This window comes from Leptonychotes weddellii, chromosome 1 (genome assembly GCF_054177405.1).
Source record: "Leptonychotes weddellii isolate Sample4059 chromosome 1, ASM5417740v2, whole genome shotgun sequence".
NCBI lineage: Eukaryota > Metazoa > Chordata > Mammalia > Carnivora > Phocidae > Leptonychotes > Leptonychotes weddellii.
Window position 1 is genome coordinate 116611950 of NC_138369.1, and position 20892 is coordinate 116632841.

General features: G+C 41.3%; 1 protein-coding gene and 1 pseudogene across 1 annotated transcript in view; one reads left to right on the forward strand and one right to left on the reverse strand.

Moving 5' to 3' along the window:
• Positions 1–20892, forward strand: part of LOC115940224 (uncharacterized) — a 695973-nt gene that overhangs the window by 655235 nt on the left and 19846 nt on the right. Inside the window, exon 11 of the mRNA XM_081830171.1 lies at positions 6836–6888. Within this exon, the coding sequence (XP_081686297.1) occupies positions 6836–6888 (53 nt within the window). The remainder of the gene's footprint in view (positions 1–6835; positions 6889–20892) is intronic.
• On the reverse strand, positions 11993–12381 carry LOC145717199 (ragulator complex protein LAMTOR5 pseudogene; annotated as a pseudogene).

Genomic DNA, 20892 nt, shown 5'->3' on the forward strand with positions numbered 1-20892 from the left:
AAAAAAAAAAAAAAGAGTCTCTTTCTTGGCTTGCCTCTCTCTTTTGTTTCCTCCCACGATCATTTGTTTTGTTTCTTAAATTCACTGTGGTTACTTTCAGTTTCAACTTTCAGGTTTGGCGTTGGAAGGAAATGAGTTTGAATCCCAGTTTAGCAGCTTCAGGGACCACTGCTCCACTGGGGTACTAGCTGAGTGACATTATGTAAGCTGACCAATCTCCCTGAAAATCAGTTTTTACGCTGGTACACTGGATAAAAACAAAGTGTTTGCTTCCTAGACAAAAGAATGAATTGAGAAAATGAGCTAAAGTGCCTGGGTCTGCCACATGATAGGTACTCGGAAAATTATAATAGTGGTTGTTATTAGTAATGATGAGATGGAATCTTCAACTGCGAGGAATGCTCACATAGTGGCAGGAAAAAGGTGCACGAATCAAGCCCTGAATAAAAGTATGTACTCGCAGTGCTTCGGTATTATGAAGGCAGAGGTAATGCAGGCTGTGTGAAGAGGATAAGATCAGGGGAGGTTTCAAAAGAGGTATTTGAGCCTCACCTGGAAAGACGGATAGAAATTCTCCAAGAGGAGACGGGCAGAGGGTGGTCCAGGAAGAAGAGGAAGCACTAAGTGGGCATAAGGGTACAAAGGATGGTGCTTGGGCAGGGATGCTGTCCTGTGTCTTGAGTGGAGCACGGTCCCATGGTTAAGAACGGTGGGAGACGAGGTGGAAGGGCACTGTGGCTCCAGACTGGAGATGCCTTTGGATATGCATTGCCGCTGGGCTTGGTTTCTTGAGCAAGAGACAGACAATGCAGTTGTGCTAGACATCCTCCACTTGCCCCTCCAGATTCATCCTTCACCTATGTCCATCTGCTCATGGCCTAGGGGGCTCACATGTTGTGGACCTCATCCACAGGCTCTCTTGACCTTGGCTTCCAGTAGGATCTGGCCAGTGGGACACAGGGAAGAAATCAGAAGGAAGAAGACTGAGATTAGGGTATTTATTCCCTTGATGGAAGTCATAGCACCTGTCAGTTGGCTCTCCCACAAAGCTCTCTACAAATACTCCTTCTATTACCCCTCCCTAAATTACCCAGTTTGAGATACCAAATGTTCTGTGCCAGGACCCTGACTGAGACATAATTTAAGTAAGTAATAGAAATCAATGTGTTTGTGGGGGAGGACAAGGGCAGAGAGACCATGGCGCCAATGCCGAAAGACACGAAGTTCCAAGGCATACGATTTACATGAAGCGTAAAGGTTTGTCTGTTCCTTTGTGGCTGCTAGTCTGGAACAACACGGAGACATGGCATGGCTTCTTGGAAAGTGTCCTCTTACCTTAAGCAATAATGAGGACATGACTGACTCATGACATGATTGAAGGGTGCCACTGTGAAATGCTGTTCCCCACCTCTGTGGGTGGACTGACTTCAAGAGGAAGACCTTGAGATAAGCGGTCTCATGTCAAGATTGTTTTTATTAGGATAGCCACAGAGGATAGACAAAAGGTGGAAGTGGTTGTGGTGACTGAGGGGGCAGATTATCAAGAAAACGCCCTTCTTCTAGGCCCATTTTTCCTATGCAAGGAGCCAACAGAGCTGCTCTTCTCCACCTCCGCTCTTCACGTTACCCCAAGTATGTAGGCACAATCTACCCCTCTCCTCCACTCCTGTCCATCTTGTGCTCTGGGAAGAATGGGATGCAACCATTTCCTTTTTATGGCTCTCCCCAGGGGTTTGAATTCTGAGCCTCAGCTTTAATTATGTAATAAAAACATATGTTTTCTACTGCAAGAATTTTAGACAGCAGTGAGTCGGAGGAGGGGGAGATGGGGTGAGGATGTATGGGTAGACAGGACTAAGTGACTTCCACTGAGCAGTAATTGCAGTGGAGAGTAGAAGACCATTCTCAGACCTCGGAGGCATAGCTGGAAGCATTTCATTCAATAATCATTTCAGATTGAGAGCTGTGTATGCAGGGCACTGCTGGGCTTTGGGAAAATGCAAAGTGGAATGGAGGGGGATAATACGGGGAGAGGATGAGACCTATACACACATATGTAAGTAGATGAAGGAGCTGGGATGGGGTTTAGAAGACAAAGAGATGAGATCAGGTTGTGGGAACTGGACCATAGAGACAGTATTTGAACTGGGTCTTGGAATGTGGGCAGACATGGAAATATCAGGGGATTTCTGGGCCCTTCTTCTTCATCCTTGCCACCTTTCTTGCCCTTCCCCCAAAGCAATGAATCTGCTTCATTATGTGTAGAGAACAATTTCAAATATTTGATGAACAAGTATTACATAGATAAAATTTATCCAGGATACACTTCAAGGTGCATGTGGTCTAGCACAAATCCTATTTTGTATCAGCTACCTTCATCATCACCTCAACCACACCAGCAGTAAATTAATATCTGCTTCTGATTACAGAATTAATACACAAATACATTTTGATCTTAACAAAATTGAACCATTTTATTCATAACAGAAGTTCCCATTGAAATCACCACTCCCAAACCCATATTTACTTCTAGAAATATATTGTTCTGTGTGTGGGTCTGTGGTTACATTATGGATCATACTGTGTGTTCATTCTGCAGTCTGCATTTATTACTCAGTATATCTTGGAGCTCATTCTGAGTTGCTTCACAGAGATCTACACTCATTCTTTTTAATTGCACCTAGCATTTCTTTGTTTCTAGAGATAGTTTTGGAAACATTTTTCATAAGTTTTTCAGAAACATTCCTGATGATAAAAATCACCCAGACCTATCCACGGCCTTCCCTAAGAGAATCTGTTTCTGTAGGACTGGGAAGGGGGTTGAAGAAATTATTTTCCAATATCACAGTTGATTTTAATTTTCAGTAGGTCTGGAAACCCTCTCATGGTTTGCTTAACTATTTCCCTATCAAAGGGCATTTCAGCAGTTTGGATTTTTTTGTATTACAAATAATGCTGCAGTGTACATCCTTATAACCTTCTTCCTAGTGCATGTGTATTTTTCTGAGGTTGATACTGAAAAATGGAACTGATGGGTCACAGAATGTGTGCATTTTAATATTATATTAGATACTGCCAAATTGCCTCCTAATGTGGCTATAGCGGTGTTTGGCCCCATCACTGTCTCAACATTATTCTTCTTAGTATATTAAAAAGATGAATTACATCTGCTCTTTCATCATGTCCCAACATCAAGTTGTACCAGAACTCATCATCATACCACTCCCAGTCTGTTCTTTACTATTCCAGTAAAAGGAATAAAGCTCACCCAGATACCTGGAGGTTCCTGGCTAGCTCAGTCGGTGGAGCGTGCAACTCTTGATCTCCGGGTTGTGAGTTCAAGCCTCATGCTGGGTGTAGAGGTTACCAAAACCAAAAAAATAAATAAATAAATAAACTTAAAAAAAAAAAAAAGAAAGAAAGCTTACCCAGATACTTAAGCCAGAAATCTGGGAGGCTTCTTAGCTTCTTCTTACTTCTCACTACCCAGCACTAATTGGTCACAAAGATTTAGCAAATTTTATCACTTTACTACCTGAAGATTCCTGCATGTCTCCCATCACTACATAATTCAATCCGTCCCCCCTCTTTTTTTTTTACTTTAGACATTGTAATAAACTCCTCATAGATCTTTCTGCTCCTCCTTCCACAACCCCCTAATATTCGTACATATTAATTATATCAGCACACTGATTACAACAATTTTTTTTAAGATTTTATTTATTTGTTTGAGGGAGAGTGAGAGAGAGACAGAGTGAGGGAGAGAAAGAACGAGTGGGGGGAGGGACAGAGGGAGAGGGAGAAGCAGGCTCTCTGCTGAGCATGGAGCCCCTTTGAGGGCTGGATCCCAGGACTCTGGGATCATGACGTGAGCCAAAGGCAGATGCTTAACTGACTGAGCCCTTGATTACAACTCTTTAATGCCTACCAATTACCACCCAAATCAACTTTATACTTAAGGATTTGCAAAGAATACAAAATCAACCAACTACTTTTTGTCCAATTCTTGTCAAAGTCCTGCTCCATAGAAATGATATCTATGAAGAATTGTTTGAAGGACATGCAGCCTATCTATTCTTCTAGCTATTCTAGATTTTGGTTCTTAAAAAACCATAACCAATACTTAGTAAAAACTATTATAGTTCCCTGTAGAATTGCTTTCTATGAGTTATTATTTGCTTTGTCTATTTTCCTTTTAAGAAGCATGGCAAAAAAACTCTCTATATTCTCAAAATCTAGAACAATGTTTTATTTACATAAATATTATCATATATATGCACATATATATGTATCTACACACACACACACACACACACACACACCCCAAATTGAAACCAATAGAAAAAATCCAGACTTAATCATCTTCCCTAGGATGTCTTTTCTGGTTATTTTTACCTACTATACATTACGTAACCCCAGACCTACTTACTCTTCCCTGCATGATCCAACCTTTGTTATGCCTCTGTGCTATATCCTCTGCCTGGACTCCTTCCCCCGCCCCCCTTCTTGTCAAGCTGAGGACTCTATTCAGCCAAAAGACCAACTCAAAGTCACTCCAGGTAAGCTGAGTTGCTCCTTCCTCTATGCTCCCATAGCACATTACCTATCAATCAGCGCTTCTCACACTGCTTTGCAGTTACTTGCTTTTATGTGTAGCCCCTCCTCTAGAATGTGTGTTTCTCTAAGTCAGGGCATGGGTCTTCTTCATCTTTATATCCCTCACACTGCCTAAGAGAAGCATGGAACTTCACACAGTAGCTGTTTAATAAGTATTTATGGAATAAATGAGTGGATAGCGGGGCTTTGTGATATGAACGGAGGCAACTCCTTTTAATCTTCCTTCCATCCTGTGCAGCAACCTGGAGCCCCTGAAATGGCCACAATTACCCAAATTGTCATAACTGCTATGGACAGCTGTGATTGCAAAAAAGAGAAGTCTTGAGCTATGAAGGACATTTCACCCCCTGGCCTTTGGCACCGAACGTATATGGCTGAATGTCCATGGCCAGAGGACACAGCCTGCCATGTCTGAGATTATCCTTCTGCCTAAGAGCCTGGCTTGTGGGGTAAGAGCAGAGGCTGGGGTGGGGAAGTTTGGACATATTATATATTTTTTTCTTTTGATGGTACCACCTCTTCCTACAGAAGGCTCAAAAACCTTGGAAATTAAGTCATTCCACAAAGGGACAGTTTGCTGTGTTTGTTTTTAATACATCACAAACATATATACTAAATTCCATTAAAATACACAGATTTTTGGGGTGCCTGGGTGGCTCAGTTGATTAAGTGTCTGCCTTTGGCTCAGGTCATGATCCCAGGGTCCTGGGATCAAGTTCTGCATTGGGATCCCTGCTCAATGGGGAGTCTGCTTCTCCCTTTCCCTTTGCTACTCCCCCTGCTTGCACTCTCTCTCTCTCAAATAAATAAAATCTTGAAAAAATTACACGGATATTTTTTAGCGTCAAAGAAGTCAGCAAATATTTTCCATCCTAAGGTGAAGTTGGGTCTTTTGAGCAGTCAGATACCATGTCTTTGGTTTTTGTCCTGTGTGTGAGATAAATGTCATACTATGTATTTTGAAAAAGAAAGCAAATTTAAAAAAAAATAAAGCAAACCAAGGACCCATCACAAGCAGTACAATGGACTGAGGAACAACTGGGTGTAGAAAGAAGGAAATCTTCATTAGTGCTTATTAGATGTCCCATGGGTATGGTAAAGGCATAATAAAGCAGCAGTTTTGACTGGACCCTGCGGAGGGGTTGGGGGGACATGGGGAAAAGGAGGGTGGTCCTGCTGCCGGGAAAAGCCTGACTCCTGACTTTGGGTTAAGGCTACCCAAGAGGCCTTAATTAACCACCAGGGAGTTCCATTCAGGGACTTTATAGTTTTCCATGATGATTTTTAATTTAGGGTTTTTCTCAATGTTTGAGCCCGAGTTTCTGTTACGATTAAGTTGGTGCCAAATTGTGTTACTTTCGTTGTACCCGGCTAACAAGAAAAAAACATTATTAGACCTGATGCATAAGAGACATGCTAGCACCATGCAAAGATGTAAGAGTCCCATAGCCAGCGGTGGAGGGAGGGTTCACGGAAAAGCCATGAGAAATTGGATCATCATCTAGCACCCAGAGTGGCCTGGGCATAGGGACCAATGAGAACCTGCTATTGTGTGTGCTCTGGAAGACCCATGATTGGGTTTCAGCAAAATGTCACCAACTGTCACATTAAATTAGTGTTCACTTGGGGGCGCCTTGCTGACTTGGTTGGAAGAGCATGCGATTCTTGATCTCTGGGTCATGAGTTCCAGCCCCATGTAGGGTGTAGAGATTACTTAAATAAAGAAATGAATAGATAAACAAACTTTAAAAAATTAGCGTTCACTTGAATTCCACCAGTTTGGGATTTGGTTTTCATCTAAATTTATTTTTACTGTATTGTTGCTTAAGTTCCACGTATTAAAGGAGTTAATGCCTAAATAAATAGTATTATCTTATTTAAATGATATTATAATTAAAAGAGCCTAAGTCAACACTGGGTCCCTAAGAGTTTGGTGTTTTATTTTGTTTCTCCTTTGAAAGGGATCTATACCTTGTTTAAGACTGAGAAACATTGATTTGAAATCTCCTTCCTCCAACAATTGGACATCGGCCTAAGTAGAACTCTGCTCTAAGGGCAGAAAAACTCGGGCTGTTAGTCTCTTACAATGGTCATGTGAGAGCGTGAGAACCTTGGCCATTTGACCCACGAGCTGACATGAACTGTCCAATATGGACAAAGGACCTCACACATTAAACCTCATTTAATTTTCACAACCGCCATTGTTCTGATTTTACAGGTGGAAACCAATAGGCTCGGAGACGATAGGAAGTTAAGCGCCGGCAGACTTAGGTAAGTGCTACGGTGGGATTCCAACCCAAAAATATGTATAGCTCTAAAAGTCAGTTCCAGCCTTTGCTTTTTAATTTTTCATTTTTTTCTAGTCTTCTATCAAAATTATATATGCCCATGGTTTAAAGAATAAAATGGTTCCACAAGGTTTACAAAGAAATGCAATAGGTCTCTACCTCTCTGTCCACCACTTTCCCCACCCCAAAGGCGATCACTTTCATGTGTCAGCCGCTGCTTTTTATATCGACCTCCATGTCTCTATCTCATATGCTTAAATTGCCGACTTCTTGATTTTTTCAGTTGTAGGTGCTAAGTAATAACTTTTCACTGTAGAAGATGAGGGTTGGCTCTCTTCCTCCCTGCCCCCCAGGACGCTCTACTACACACACAACTTTCCTCATCCCCTCTGCCCTCCCAATTTAATTATGTCAGAATTTTTGTAGGGTTTGCACTAGGGTTTACACAACAATGACCATTCACAGCTGAGTCATTTTGTAAACCATGACATTGCTTACTTTTCCCATTTGCCTTGTGTTCTGTGTGTTTTGTTTTATTTTCTTTTAATCATTTCAATCTATACTTTTTGGGATTTGGCTTCACTGGAGATGTGCAGATAGATCACATACCTTACCAGTTTTATCCCTTGCAGATTCTCTCCAGGGGCATTATGGTTTGCAGCAGTTTGGGCTAGCTGCTCTCAGAGATTCCTTTTACCATCACCCTGCAAATTCCCTTCACTCCCCAGTGAACTGAGGACCACCCAGGTGCCCCCTGTTTATCTGTTCTTTTTGGAACTCCTGTTCTTTGGATATTACACCCGTAAGAATATCTTTTATCTTTTCTTTCCTATGTTCTATCTAATTTTTCTTATCTTTAGGTCTTTTTGCTTAATTTTCTGGCATAGTTTATGGGGCACCTGGGTGGCTCAGTTGGTTAAGCGTCTGCCTCTGGCTCAGGCCCTGATCTCAGGGTCCTGGGATGGAGCCCCGAGTTGGGCTTCCCACTCAGCGGGGAGTCTGCTTCTCCCTCTGCTCTTCCTCCCACTTGTGCTCTCTATCTCAAATAAATAAATAAAAATCTTTACTAAAAAAATTTGTCTGGCATAGTTTTATCTTTCAACCCTTTTGTTGTGTTTTTCATATTTTTTATTTCTAATCATTCTTTTTTGTTTTTTGAATGTTCTTTAAAACATAATATTCCATCCTTGTTTCATAATTGCGATATTTTATCTGATAGTATTTTTTTCTTATTGTATAATCTTTGTTTCATTCAAATTGCTATTTTCTGTCCATTTGTTTTAGTCACTGTTTTAATGTTTGAGGCCTTTCTTAGCAATCTGTCAATCTTACCTGTCTGCTCTGATCTTAGTGGTTGGGAGCTTATCAGTTGGGGTTCATTGGGGGGCCATGTGGCTAGACCTTTTAGTTGGGGAAACTCTAGAGTAGGTTTGTATCTTTAGATTTTTTTCCTTTTCGGTTGTCAGAGAAATGCTTCCATTTTTTGGTTGGAGGGTGAAGCTCTAGAGTAGGTTTGTATCTTTAGATTTTTTTCCTTTTCGGTTGTCAGAGAAATGCTTCCATTTTTTGGTTGGAGGGTGAAGGCCTGGCAGCTGAGTGCGGAGAGGGCACTGGCCGTGTGCACGCTGGTGTGGTGTGCATGGGGAGCTCTCAGCATCTGCAATCAGACACCCTTTGACTCTGTACAGTACTTCTGTCTTCAGCTGTGCTCCGTCTCTCTCCACTCCAGAGACCCTCTGTTTTACTCTCAGAGAATACATCTTCAATCTTTTGCAGGGATGAGGGGGGGTTGGTTCTTACCCAGCTATACAGGGTGGGGGGCAGGATCTGGAGTCCCCCAGGGGAGGAAACATAGCCTTAAATGTATTTTTTAAATTAATTAATTAATTTTATTATTATTATTAACATATAATGTTTTATTTGTTTCAGGGGTACAGGTCTGTGATTCCTCAGCACAATTCACAGTGCTCACCACAACACCTACCCTCCCCAATGTCCATCACCAATGCATTTTTCTCAATAAAAGGCAAATAGTTGTTAAAAGTAGAAAAATTGTAAGTAGACCAAGACAAAAAAAGTAGAAAATAAAAACCATTCCGAATCTCAATGTCCAAAGATAACCACTGCTAACCTGTTGGTATATTTCCTTCTCATCTTTTGACCTGTGTGTGCATTTATATACGTTTGTTTTATTTCTTCAAGCAGAATTATGGGAATGCAATGAATATTGCTTCTTCATTGTATGAGATTTTTCAGGAATGGCTTTTAAAGACTCTTACCAGCTTTTTGTAGGTAAATGCCTTTTGGAATCTAATAACAAATAGGACTGAATTAGTAAGCCAGTCCCTGAATTTAGAGGTTAAATCCTACCCCTGTCCCCATGTGCACATTTTATCATTTTAAGTTAGTTAATAGGGAAAGGGAAACATTCAATAAAAAGAAGTAAAATGCCCTTAAACCCACCAAAGGTTTGCACTTGGTTGCATTTTTAATTCATTCCTTTTCACTAGCAACACCAAAGTTGAAAGTGTCAGGAACTCACTGTGAGAGAGAAAAAAATAATTTATTATCAAAAGTAATAGGATGAGATCTTGGAAACTCAATTCCATTGTTTCGTAGAATTAATTTCAGCAGGTCACGTGCTACTCGCATTGACCAAAAGCCAAAAAGGGGCAACACAGACTGGGCATAAAAGAAATGCGTGTTTCTTGATACAGGGGGTTGCAGGAGGCAGGCTTTGACTTCTTTCTTCGTTTTGGGGAATTCGGTCCCCTACATTTGGCCCCTTTCCCCCAACCTACTTTGCACCGCCCCCCCCATCAACAAGAACAAAAACTTGTCTTGCTAATGTGCCTGGGGAAGAACTCACTAAAATATGCATTGCAGATTAAATTTCCTTCTGGGTACTAGTCACATGAAGTATAACTACCTATGTAGGGATTCTGGCAAATTGTATATTCTAACCAGGGTTATGTGGGTTATTTATTCTTTAAGCAATTGTGTACAACTTTCTGCTTATACATAATTGGATTTGTCAGGTATGTCCCCATCGAGGATAAGATTTTTCATTAATAGGTTTATTAATATTACCATAGATAGAAAATATAGGAATTTCTCCAACTGAGTACAAGTACCTTAATATGCATGTGCAAAAAAGAAACAAAAAATAAAGCAAACATATTTTGTCTCTCCTACCCATCTATGAACTCTTGAAAGCTGGCTAAAACCAATCTTATTAAGGTAACCTTTCCCCAGTGCACATTACAAGGCCCAGCCATGGTAGGGTCCTAATAAACATTGAATAAATGAGTGAAACTGAATGTGATTCCATTTTTCAGATTGAGTTTAGGGAACTGAATTCCATGTTAACTCAAAAGAAATCCGTGGGAGGGACTCATTTGTGAGGAGGCTCCCGTGGGTGGTTGTCAGCACAATGCAAACATTCTTCGCTTTGTCACCCTGCCTCCTTCTTACCACTGGCCCATTCCCTCCCTCTGTCTGGGTGTCAAGAAGGTGGAGGTGGAGAAGCCCTTTGCCCCTTTCCCTGCCCTTTTCATCCTCCATGTTGCTGGACTCTCCGCCGCATTCCGTCGCGCACCACGGTCTCCCTTCAGAGCCTCTTGATCAGCATGGATAGCCTCCCCCATCCCCGGCTCCTTCCCCATTGCCGAGGTTGGACCAAGCCCCTCGCTCATACTGGCATCCGGGCTTCCCCCTTCCAGTTTAAATGACGCCGGGGCTACTTGTGGGCCAGTTATCCTGTCTCCGAAGGAAGGAATAGCCGAAGAGCAGAAATGATAAAGTGGAAGGGAGGTGAAGAGGTTGCGAAGGACGGAGAGAAAACGTTGGCAAGGAGGCAGTTAACATACAAACAAACAAAAGCAATGTCTGGAACTTTTTATACAGTTAAATGTATTTAATTATTTTACTCTGAGATGATGAACTCTCAACAGTTTTTGCGTTAGCGTGTTCTTTCTTTTATGAGCAAATGGCAATGAAATAAAGAGTTGGTAAGTTGGCTCGTAATTTTATGATTATTTTTTAAATGAAATTGTAGTGGTCTGGGAAATCCCAATGCCTGGCAGAGAGATTGAGAATTCTTAATGGCTTTGGAGTCAGTGTCTAGGCTTAAACACTACTTTGTGTCCTTGGGCAAGTGACTTAACCTTCTGGATTTCAGTTTCCTCATCTGAAAATAATAAGTCCCTGGGGGAGGTTAAAGACAACAATGAAAGACACGTGCTTAGCACCATGTGGAGAACATAGAGCTCACTGTTAGCTTTTATTATTATTAATCTAAAGATAAAAGGAATTTACTTGTATTTAGGTACTTGCTAAGGGACTAGCCCCACGTGTGGGGGTGCGTTTTAAGTGTTGGCAGACTGACAACAATTTGGGAGGACCAGGTTGATTTTTCTCTAGTATAATTGGAAAGGCCATGGCCTTGGTAGCAGATCTGTGTTTGCAGCCCGGTTTTGCAGTGTACCAGCAGAGTGACCTTGGGTAGTGTAGTTGATACTGGAGCCTCATTGTCTCCTCATCCATCAGATGGGGTAATCATGCTCACTATGCAGCGTTCTTGGAAGGCACCTTGTTCAATGATGGGTACTAGTAATGGCCCAGCACAGTAAATAGCTGTCGGCATAATTAATTTTCACACAACCCTTTAAGGCAGGTTTCATTATTACCCCCAGTTTAAATATGTTTAAATATGTTGTATGGTGTCTGATGATGCTTGGGGTGAGCATAGCATAAGGTAGTTGTCCATTCGCTAAGTCGTACACCTGAAACTAATGTCACATTTGTGTATCAACTATACCTCAATTAAAAAAAAAACACATAAGTGTAAGAAAACTGAGAATAAAGTACCTTGCCCAAGGTCACACAGGTGGCAGAGGCCAAATATGAACCCAGACTGTCTTTATTTTATTTTCCTCTGACCAGATTTATTGAACATAACAAAATTCTATGTACAAAGTGACCTGGACCTGCTGCTTCAAAACATGATCTTTTCTTACTAATATTTTGATAAGTCAGTCCATCGAGTGTCAAAAGCAGCTTAGTCTAAAATTAATGGAAAAGTGCCCAATGCACACTAAATAAATGGCCTAACTACTGGAACTGGAATAGTTCTGCAGTACAATTAACATTGGTAGGATCGAGCCCCTGTGACAGGCTGCTGGAGAACTGATATGAGATGTCAAGAGGCCGCTTTGGGCACTGCCGCTGTGATGCTGTCATGTTTCTGGATCCTAATGTTCCCATTATCTGATTCTAGACACACCACAGGAATATCAGTGGGGTCTGAGGTTAGCCGAGTCGCTTGCTGGGCCAGAACAGATATCACCCCAGCACGCTCATCTGACGGTCCCACGGCAGCCCAGATTAAGTCCTTGTGAATCTGTGCACAGGACTCTGACGATGGATGGATTCTTCTTTGTGTCCTCCAAGTGCTGCTCCAAGGTGGCCTCCATCCTGCCCGCTGTCTGCCCGGCCCCGAACCCAGACTGTCTTTAAAGGCCACTCCCTTAACCACTAAGCAACACTTTAAGGATAAAGGTGCCCTGTGGAGATGGTCTGGGGATGCTCACCAGTGAACTAGATTTGGGAGGAGATGCAAATCACAAAAGTAAACAACATCGATTTGGAGAGGAAAGACTTTTCCTAGGGTGTATGTTCTTTTTTTTTTTTTTTTTTAAGATTTTATTTATTTATTTGACAGAGAAAGACATAGCGAGAGCAGGAACACAAGCAGGGGTAGTGGGAGAGGGAGAAGCAGGCTTCCCACTGAGCAGGAAGCCCAATGCGGGACTTGATCCCAGGACCCTGGATCATGACCTGAGCCGAAGGCAGACGCTTAACGACTGAGCCACCCAGGCACCCTAGGGTGTATGTTCTTAATTCATATTTCTGAGGGGCCATAATTTGTTAAATTTTTCTATATACACATAGTAAGCATCTAATAGCATTTGTTTGCTGAGTCAGTCTCCAGTTGGGGATTAACATACCTTCCTAGAATAAGAGGCCTAAGGCACCATCCCTGCCTCAGGCAATGGGCACTTATTAGGGGAGACCCACACACAATCGCACTGCAGGGAGACAAGCTTTGGAGCCGTGCTTGAGTGCCCAGGGTTGGAGCACTAGGCTGGGGGGAAAGGGGAGACGAAGAGAGGTGGCTGGGGGCAGCTTTCCCCACACAACTGTCTCCAGAAGTGAGTACCGGAAGTTGAGTAGGAGTTAGCCACATGATGGGGAGATGAAGAGCCTTCCAGGCCAGGGGTTGCAAAGTGGCAGCTCCCTTTTGGGCCGCAGATGTGTTTTGATTATTCACAACTACTTGCCAACATTTAGATATTGGGAGCTTTCACATAAATAAGACGATTTATGGCTTCTCTTGAAAACTTGGAAGCTCTAGAGGCCCTGGGCCCACCTTCCTGCCCGACCACAATTGCTGGACCAGGGTAAGGGACACTCTGAGTGGGACAGCTCACTAGCACTGCGCCTAGCAACTGAGTTTCCTAGCGCCCTCTAACCCAGGGCCCCAGAAGAAAGGAAACAACATGGGGTTTGTACTGGCAGCTGTTTAGTTGCTCGGATATTAAAGTTCCTGACACAGAGCTTCTGAAGAGGGGCCAAGCAAAGTGATTAAAAATCTTAATGGATTTATAAATGGCCAGTTGATTATATTAAATGACAACAGGAGGAATGGCAATAGTAAGAACGATTTCCTCTCTCTTTGATTAACTTTTCAGCTCAGAGGAGGGGGAATTTCTTTTACCCTAATTTATCGAAGGCATAAATGTGAATTTTGTATACTTTAAAATAATGATCCTCAAGCTTTGTTGCTTTTAAAAATACCAAGGCCCAGGCCATATCCCAGGCCAATGGTATCACACCCAAGCATTCAAAGAGTTTTTTAAAACTCCCCAGGTGAGTCTGCTGAGCAGCTAGTTTTAGTTTTGAGCACCAGGGGTCTGGTGCCGGCCTTTTTCACTTAATGTCCCTGGAGCACTGGCTCATCTCGGTGACTTGTGAGTCCATGGCAATGCTGTCCTTCAGAACATGTTTCCAGACTGCTGGAAAGAAGCTCCAGCCTAAAGGCCACAAGTATTGGTCCCTCTGAGTCAGAGGAAAGCCCAATTCTAAACCCTAGGGAAAAGCAACTTCCCTGCATGTTGAAGAGGATTGTTGCTTTTTGGCACCTGGAGCATTTTTACCTGAGGGTTCTGACAATTTAAATAATTGGTATGCTCTAACTATTCTGGCTGACAGAAGTGTGGTTTTGCTGATGAGCTGTAAAAACATGTAACAAATAGGCTTCAGGCTAAAGATATCTGGAGAGAGAGAGAGAGGGAGACAGGGAGAGGGAGAGAGAAGGGAAGAAGAACGGAAGGAAGACAGGCAGACAAACAAGTAAGCTAGCTCTCTTATTTGATTCCACTGACTTGTTTAAAACATTTTAATCAGATTTCTTCCTTCAGGACAGCAACTTAGTGAATATGGCCACATTTCCAGAGGTCCAGGTCCTTTTGGATGACTAACTTGTATAAAACTCGGCTAGTGTGCGCGGTAAATTATTTCAGCATAAACTAAAACAATTTCTCAAAGAAACGTTCCTGTGAAAAAAATTGCTGAAAAATACCCCCAACTGTCTAAACCCAATCTATACTTTTGGCCCAAGCACTGAATTCTCTAGTCCCCAGAAGGAAATATCAGTGAAAATTGTAGCTCTGCCTTCATATAAGTAAGCCATTGTAACAATACTTTTTGGCCAACATACAAATGGATCATTGACTAAAAATGATGAGAAGTGAAGACTTCCTAAGCTTTTTTTTCCCCCCTCATAATCATCTCATGTCTTGGAGCTGAAGTATCTTTCTGTGAGACTTAAAACTGAAAATACATGAGTTACAAATTTAGCAGCTCTAGCTTCTCTACTAAGACAATGTTTGGATGTAACTCTTATTTCTGGGGCAGATCACACACTTGTTCGATACTTGAAGAAAATGAGTCGAGATAATATCTTACATTGAGGAAACTTGGCAGTCACTGGTTGACTGAAGAACTTTTAGAGCTAATCAGAATGTTGAGTTGTCTTCAGCTTTAAAAATGATTTTGTTTTAACATATGTTAGCTGAAGCAAAAAATAATACAGTAGGAGCTATGTGTCTATCAGAGTGACTGACAGATAGAAATTCTCTAGAAAAATAGATTATTTTCCCTCAAAGAGAGTAAAGTTTTGGTTTTCAAAGTCAATCAGAAAACTAATAATTTGGACAGGAAAGGAATCAGCTTCTCTCTTTGAGACAGTGTATTTCTAATGATTTTTATGGAGACTGTAATAAGGATCAAGAAACAAAAGCTTAATATGGACATGTTTTTAGCTAGCAGATTGAAAAGAAATAATGGCATGAAATAAAGTGATTTTTCATACTGACAAAATTCTCATGTCTTTTATATTGTCTGGAATAAAATCGATAAATAAAAAAAAATCTGTAACAGTTCAGTTCTCTAATACTAGCTATTTTTTGTGTGTGGTTAAAACCTTATCAGTTATGTTCATATGTATTTTTTTTATATTTTTGGGAAGATTCAGTCTTCTAAATACTCAGTATTTATATGTATATATAGTATTAAAATTAAATTTCAATGATAAGAAAATTTCCTGATGCTTAGATTTCAACACACAATTTAAAATGTGATGGCTTATCTTGGCAATACTACTTCTAAGACTATGGGGGCAAACATACTTAAAAAGACATTTTAGACACTTACATTTAGGGGCGCCTGGGTGGCTCAGATGGTTAGGCATCTGCCTTCGGCTCGGGTCATGATCTCAGGGTCCTGGGATCGAGCCCCGCATCGAGCCCCGCATCGAGCCCTGCATCGGGCTCTCTGCTCAGCGGGAAGCCTCCTTCTCCCTCTCCCACTGCTGCTCCCCCTGCTTGTACTCTCTCACTCTCTCTGTCGAATAAATAAATAAAATCTTAAAAAAACAAAACACTTACATTTGTAAAAATATCAGCATTCTTTGATGAGGAAAGGGGAAACTCCCTCACATATCTGCTTGCCTTATAGTCTTTAATTTCCTTTCCATAAAATGGATGGGCTTGAGCCAAAAGTAGGTCAGCATGTGGAAGAAAATATCAGATGCAAACAGCATTCTTTCTCCTTTCTCCTCTAGATGTGACATCGCACCTGGGTGTTCCCCGAAACAACAGCATCATTTTGTGTAGTTTCTACAACATCCTTCCTTAAAGGCTTTGGGGAGATGTCTGTCTCCTCCCTCATCCCTGAGAGGAACATGTGTCTTCCAAGCAATGATGCTGTTACCCCCATTTTGTGACGTCTTGTCATGTTCAGCCTCAAGCCCTCCTTTCCCTTCTCCAGTCGGCTAACTCCAGGCTCAACTGAGGTGTCATGGACCCCTTTTCAGGGGAGCCCTCCCTGACCACCCTTCTCTGGACAAAGTCTGGATCGGTGCTCCCTCTCCAGGCCCCCAGGCCCCCTGCGTCTGGTTGGTGTCAGTCTGTACGAGCCTATTGTCATTCTTTATTATTCCCCTTTCTTTAGACTGTCCATGAAGGCTGTCTTGTTCACTACTGTATTCACGGTGCCCAAAAAGGTGCCTGGCAAATAACAGCCCTCAATTAATATTGGCGGAATGAATAAATAAATGATAGCTCTAGAGAATTCTCAAATAGAGGTGTAATAGAGCCATAGACTAGGAAAACCTTAGTGAAATCTGGTTGGCCGTTGGTTAGCAATGCCAGTTGACCACACAGCTTCCTTCCATGAGAAATGAGAAAGTGGACAGACGTCAGTGGTCTGCAAATTTAGCTTTGGAAGCTACTTCCTTTAAATCTGTCTCTCCCTTTCATCTGCATTAAAGAGCCTCCCTGGATCTATAATAGACAAGAATATAAAAGCATCATTCTCTTTCTCATCCCATCCTGTTTACTCAGCAACCCCAGCCCCTGCCTTCGCCTCAGCCCACATGTTCTCTATTAATAAGAGTTAGGAGAGGCCAACCTCACCCAGCACAGTTTCCCCCCTTTCTTTTCTCCTCAGGGAGACCTCAGCCAACTGCCAGAACTCATGAGTGAAAGGCCTTGCCTGCTCTTGGGCGCTTCTGGGGGAGGGTGAAGACAAAGGTGATGTCTGGGCCTCCAGTGTCTCTGAGGCCCAAATAACCTCAAATGTTTTCAAACCAGCAAGCAGCTCATTTAAAATTTGGTGATAAGCCATGGCCCTCATTTGGGGAAATTTAGAGGAACATTTTAAGGAGTAAACACATTTACTATAACTGGAAATGGGGCCAAATTCTGTGCTTTTGGAAAAGTCAGTAAAGCAGTCACACCCTGGTGCCTTCTAAGTGAATTAACGTACTGTATTCCATTTGAGAGTCATTTCTCTCTTCATCTTTAATTCCTGCCCTGAGGAGCCATCTGTACTTGAAGGGTTATGTGCACAGGATAACTCACTGTGGACTGAGGACCTTCGTGCTCAGCCCTCAATGAATGACCCTTTCATACGCTGGGGGCTCCCTCTGATTTTCCAACTAACCCGAACTTAGCTGGGCGTAGAAATTTCTAACAGCAGGAAGGTTCACACAAATGTAAAAACAAAAGGCAATGGGTAAATTTTCTACATCCTTTTGGCTGGTATTGTTGATGTGGTGGTTCTTTTTTTAATCCACAAATGCCATATATTAATCCATGATACAATATTATTCATCTCAGGATCTCCTGCTTACCTTTGAAAAAGACAGATTAAAAGTTCAAGTTATTTTAGGGCTTTGGGGGAGGGACGTTGCATGAATTCTTCTTTCAGGAGAGGCAAAATCCTAGAGTCCAGGAAGAGTTCATGCCTTTATAAGGTGAATGGTATATTTCTTTCTTACCAAGGCTGAGGCCCAATGCTTGATTTAAAAAAAACAATCAATTAAGTAGCTGGAGTCAGGCTGTCCATCAATATGATTGTCAGTCAACTATACCAATCAATGGACTTATTTACATTTGAATCTCTTCCTTCTTTTGTATAGACTTTTGGGGGCTCTTTTCTTTTTAAGGTTTTTACTTTATTATTTTCTGTTTATGCATTATATATGCCTATTGTAGAAAAAAATTAGAAAGTATAAAAAAAAGCATCACGAAGGGAAAAAGCCCACAACGTTACCACCCAGAGACATACAGACACCATTAACATAATGGCCTGTTTCCTTGGAGAATTTTTTCAAGCCTACTTTTTGAATCCTGCCTGCCCTGCTTCGGAATGCTTTTTTCCTTGTCTCTTTCCGCAGTACTTTTGCCAACAAAAGAGAATCCTTGTTGGGGCCGCATCTGAATGTGCAAAAACCCATCCGGCAGCTGGTTCTCGTGTGGCACATAGTAGGCACACAGGAAAAGTTTGTTCACTAAATAGGACTGGTTATTTCCAGAGACCCAGTGAACTAACTCTTGGCTAACAGGTGCTATTCATCAGCGAAGCCCCATGAGATAGGAAATTGAATGCAAGTTAAAGAGAACGACATGTTATAGAAATGTTAGTAAGTGTGGTTTTTAACAGCTAGTTTCTCAGCAGTTAGGATGAAGAAGCTAAATTAAAGAGGACGGGCACTACTGAACTTCCCTTTTCTTGCCAGAACCCTTGTGAAGGGTAAACTCTGGGACGCCATAGGACCCTAAACTCTTCTGAAATCCAAGCTTGTGCATTTGGTTTCCACATTTTATGTCACCTGAACCTACTCAAAGTCTCCATTAAAGACTGCGAAAATAGCCCTTATTTTACGTAGGATAAAATTTGGGGTTCTGAATTTCTAATTCATGCCTCTTATTTAAGTTCCCACACAAAACCTAGCATTCAGTTTCTGTAGCACCTCCGCTGGGTTTCAGCGTATCCTTTTCAGATCATTCACCAGACAGCATCCTACAGCTCTCATTCATAAAGTCCAATTATAAGACAAGAAATGTCAGGAATATACACTTTGAGAGTGGGAGGCAAACAGAACAGTACATTGTGACTTTGTAAGAACAGCCATGCATTTCCTCTGGGCTTGTTTTCAGTTCCTTTGTCAGCTGATTACATGGTCTTTTATAATTTCTCATCTACAGAATGGAGCTATTTGCTTGTGGATTATTTGAAAGACACAGGCTTATGCAAAAGAAAAACGAAATCATCATGATGTAGAATGATATTTCTGGCTACATGTTTTTGCTTTTCTTTTTCTTTTTTAACATAATTATAAGAATATAATTCATACTAGTGACTCTTTAGATGTATGAGACAAGTAAATATCCTATTAATTCAGTCTTAATGCATATGTAATGTTATATATGCATTTGTGATTTATATAATCGCATTTGTCAATAATTTTATTTATTTTCATGTAAAGAAGAAGAATGCTATCTTACACGCATTTTATTTTCAAAGCACACATGTTTTTAGAGCACACACTTTGTGCTTCTTGATTCCTACAACAGTCATTTTAGTTTAGATACTTGATAGTAGTTTACCAAATGCTTTCATTATACGTTATGTTACTTAATTCTCAACTGCTTCCCAAATGTCAAAGTACCCTGGGCTTGAAATCCTCATCTGGAGGAGGCCTGGCTGGCTCAGTCGATACAGCATGTGACTCCTGATCTCGAGGTCGTGAGTCTAAGCCCCATGTTGGGCTTAGAGCTTACTTTAAATAAAAAGATAAGTAGATAGATAAGTAAACAAATAAGTAAATAAATAAATAAATAAATCCTCTTCTGTGGCTTTACCTTTCTAACAGCCCCATAGATAAGCTTCCTCTTCTCTCTGCCTGCCATCCCTTTGCTTGCTAACAATTTAAGATGTGTGTAGTTCACGATGATGGCTCCTTCATGAATCTTTTCCCTAATTAATTAAGTTGAAGTGAACTTACCTGTTCACTGTATCCCTTCACTACTCTATAAATTCAATTTTCATGTGAAGTTTAAAAAAAATCTATAGTTATATTTTCAAATTCTCATAGCACCTAACTATATCTTTTTTTTTTTTAAAAGATTTTATTTATTTATTTGACAGAGAGAGAGAGACGGCACACGAGCAGGGGGAGTGGCAAGCCGAGGGAGAAGCAGGCTCCTGACTGAGCAGAGAGCGCGATGTGGGGCTTGATCCCAGGACCCTGGGATCATGACCTGAGCCAAAGGCAGACGCTTAGCCAACTGAGCTACCCAGGTGCCCTGCACATGACTATATTCTTATAAAATTATTATAAAAACCTCTTAGTCTTGTGAATCAATAAGCACTTAAATAAAAAGTGAAAAGCAAGCAAACAAAAAACTCATACGGCAGTATATAGAGACCTTCTGAATTCTGTTAAAATATTGTGCAGTATTTTGGGTGCCTGGGTGGCTCAGTCGTTAAGCGTCTGCCTTCGGCTCAGGTCATGGTCCCAGGGTCCTGGGATCGAGTCCCACATCGGGCTCTCTGCTCGGCAGGAAGCCTGCTTCTCCCTCTCCCACTCCCCCTGCTTGTGTTCCTGCTCTCGCTATCTCTCTCTCTGTCAAATAAATAAATAAAATCTTAAAAAAAAAAATTGTGCAGTATTTCATACTATATTCTATGAGTATTCTAGATCAGCACTGTTCAATGGAGTTTTCTGTGACAATGGAAATATTCTGCATTTGTACTATCCATTTTGGTTATCACGAGTCCCATGTGGCAACTGAGTACTTGAAATGTGGCTAGTGAAACTGAAGAACTGAATTTTTAATTTAATTTAATTTAAATTTAAATAGACTTATGTGGCTGGTTGTTACCATACTGGACACTGCAGATTTATACTTTATATTAACATCTATTCTTAGTTTGTTTCCTAGTCCCACTCCCCCCATATAAGCAAATTAAGTGTTATAACTAAGTAAAGCATGAGACCAGAAAGGAATTATTCTTGCCTTGTTATATGTATTAATCCTTGGGAAGTTTGCATTCATTCAATTTTTTAAAAATTTTA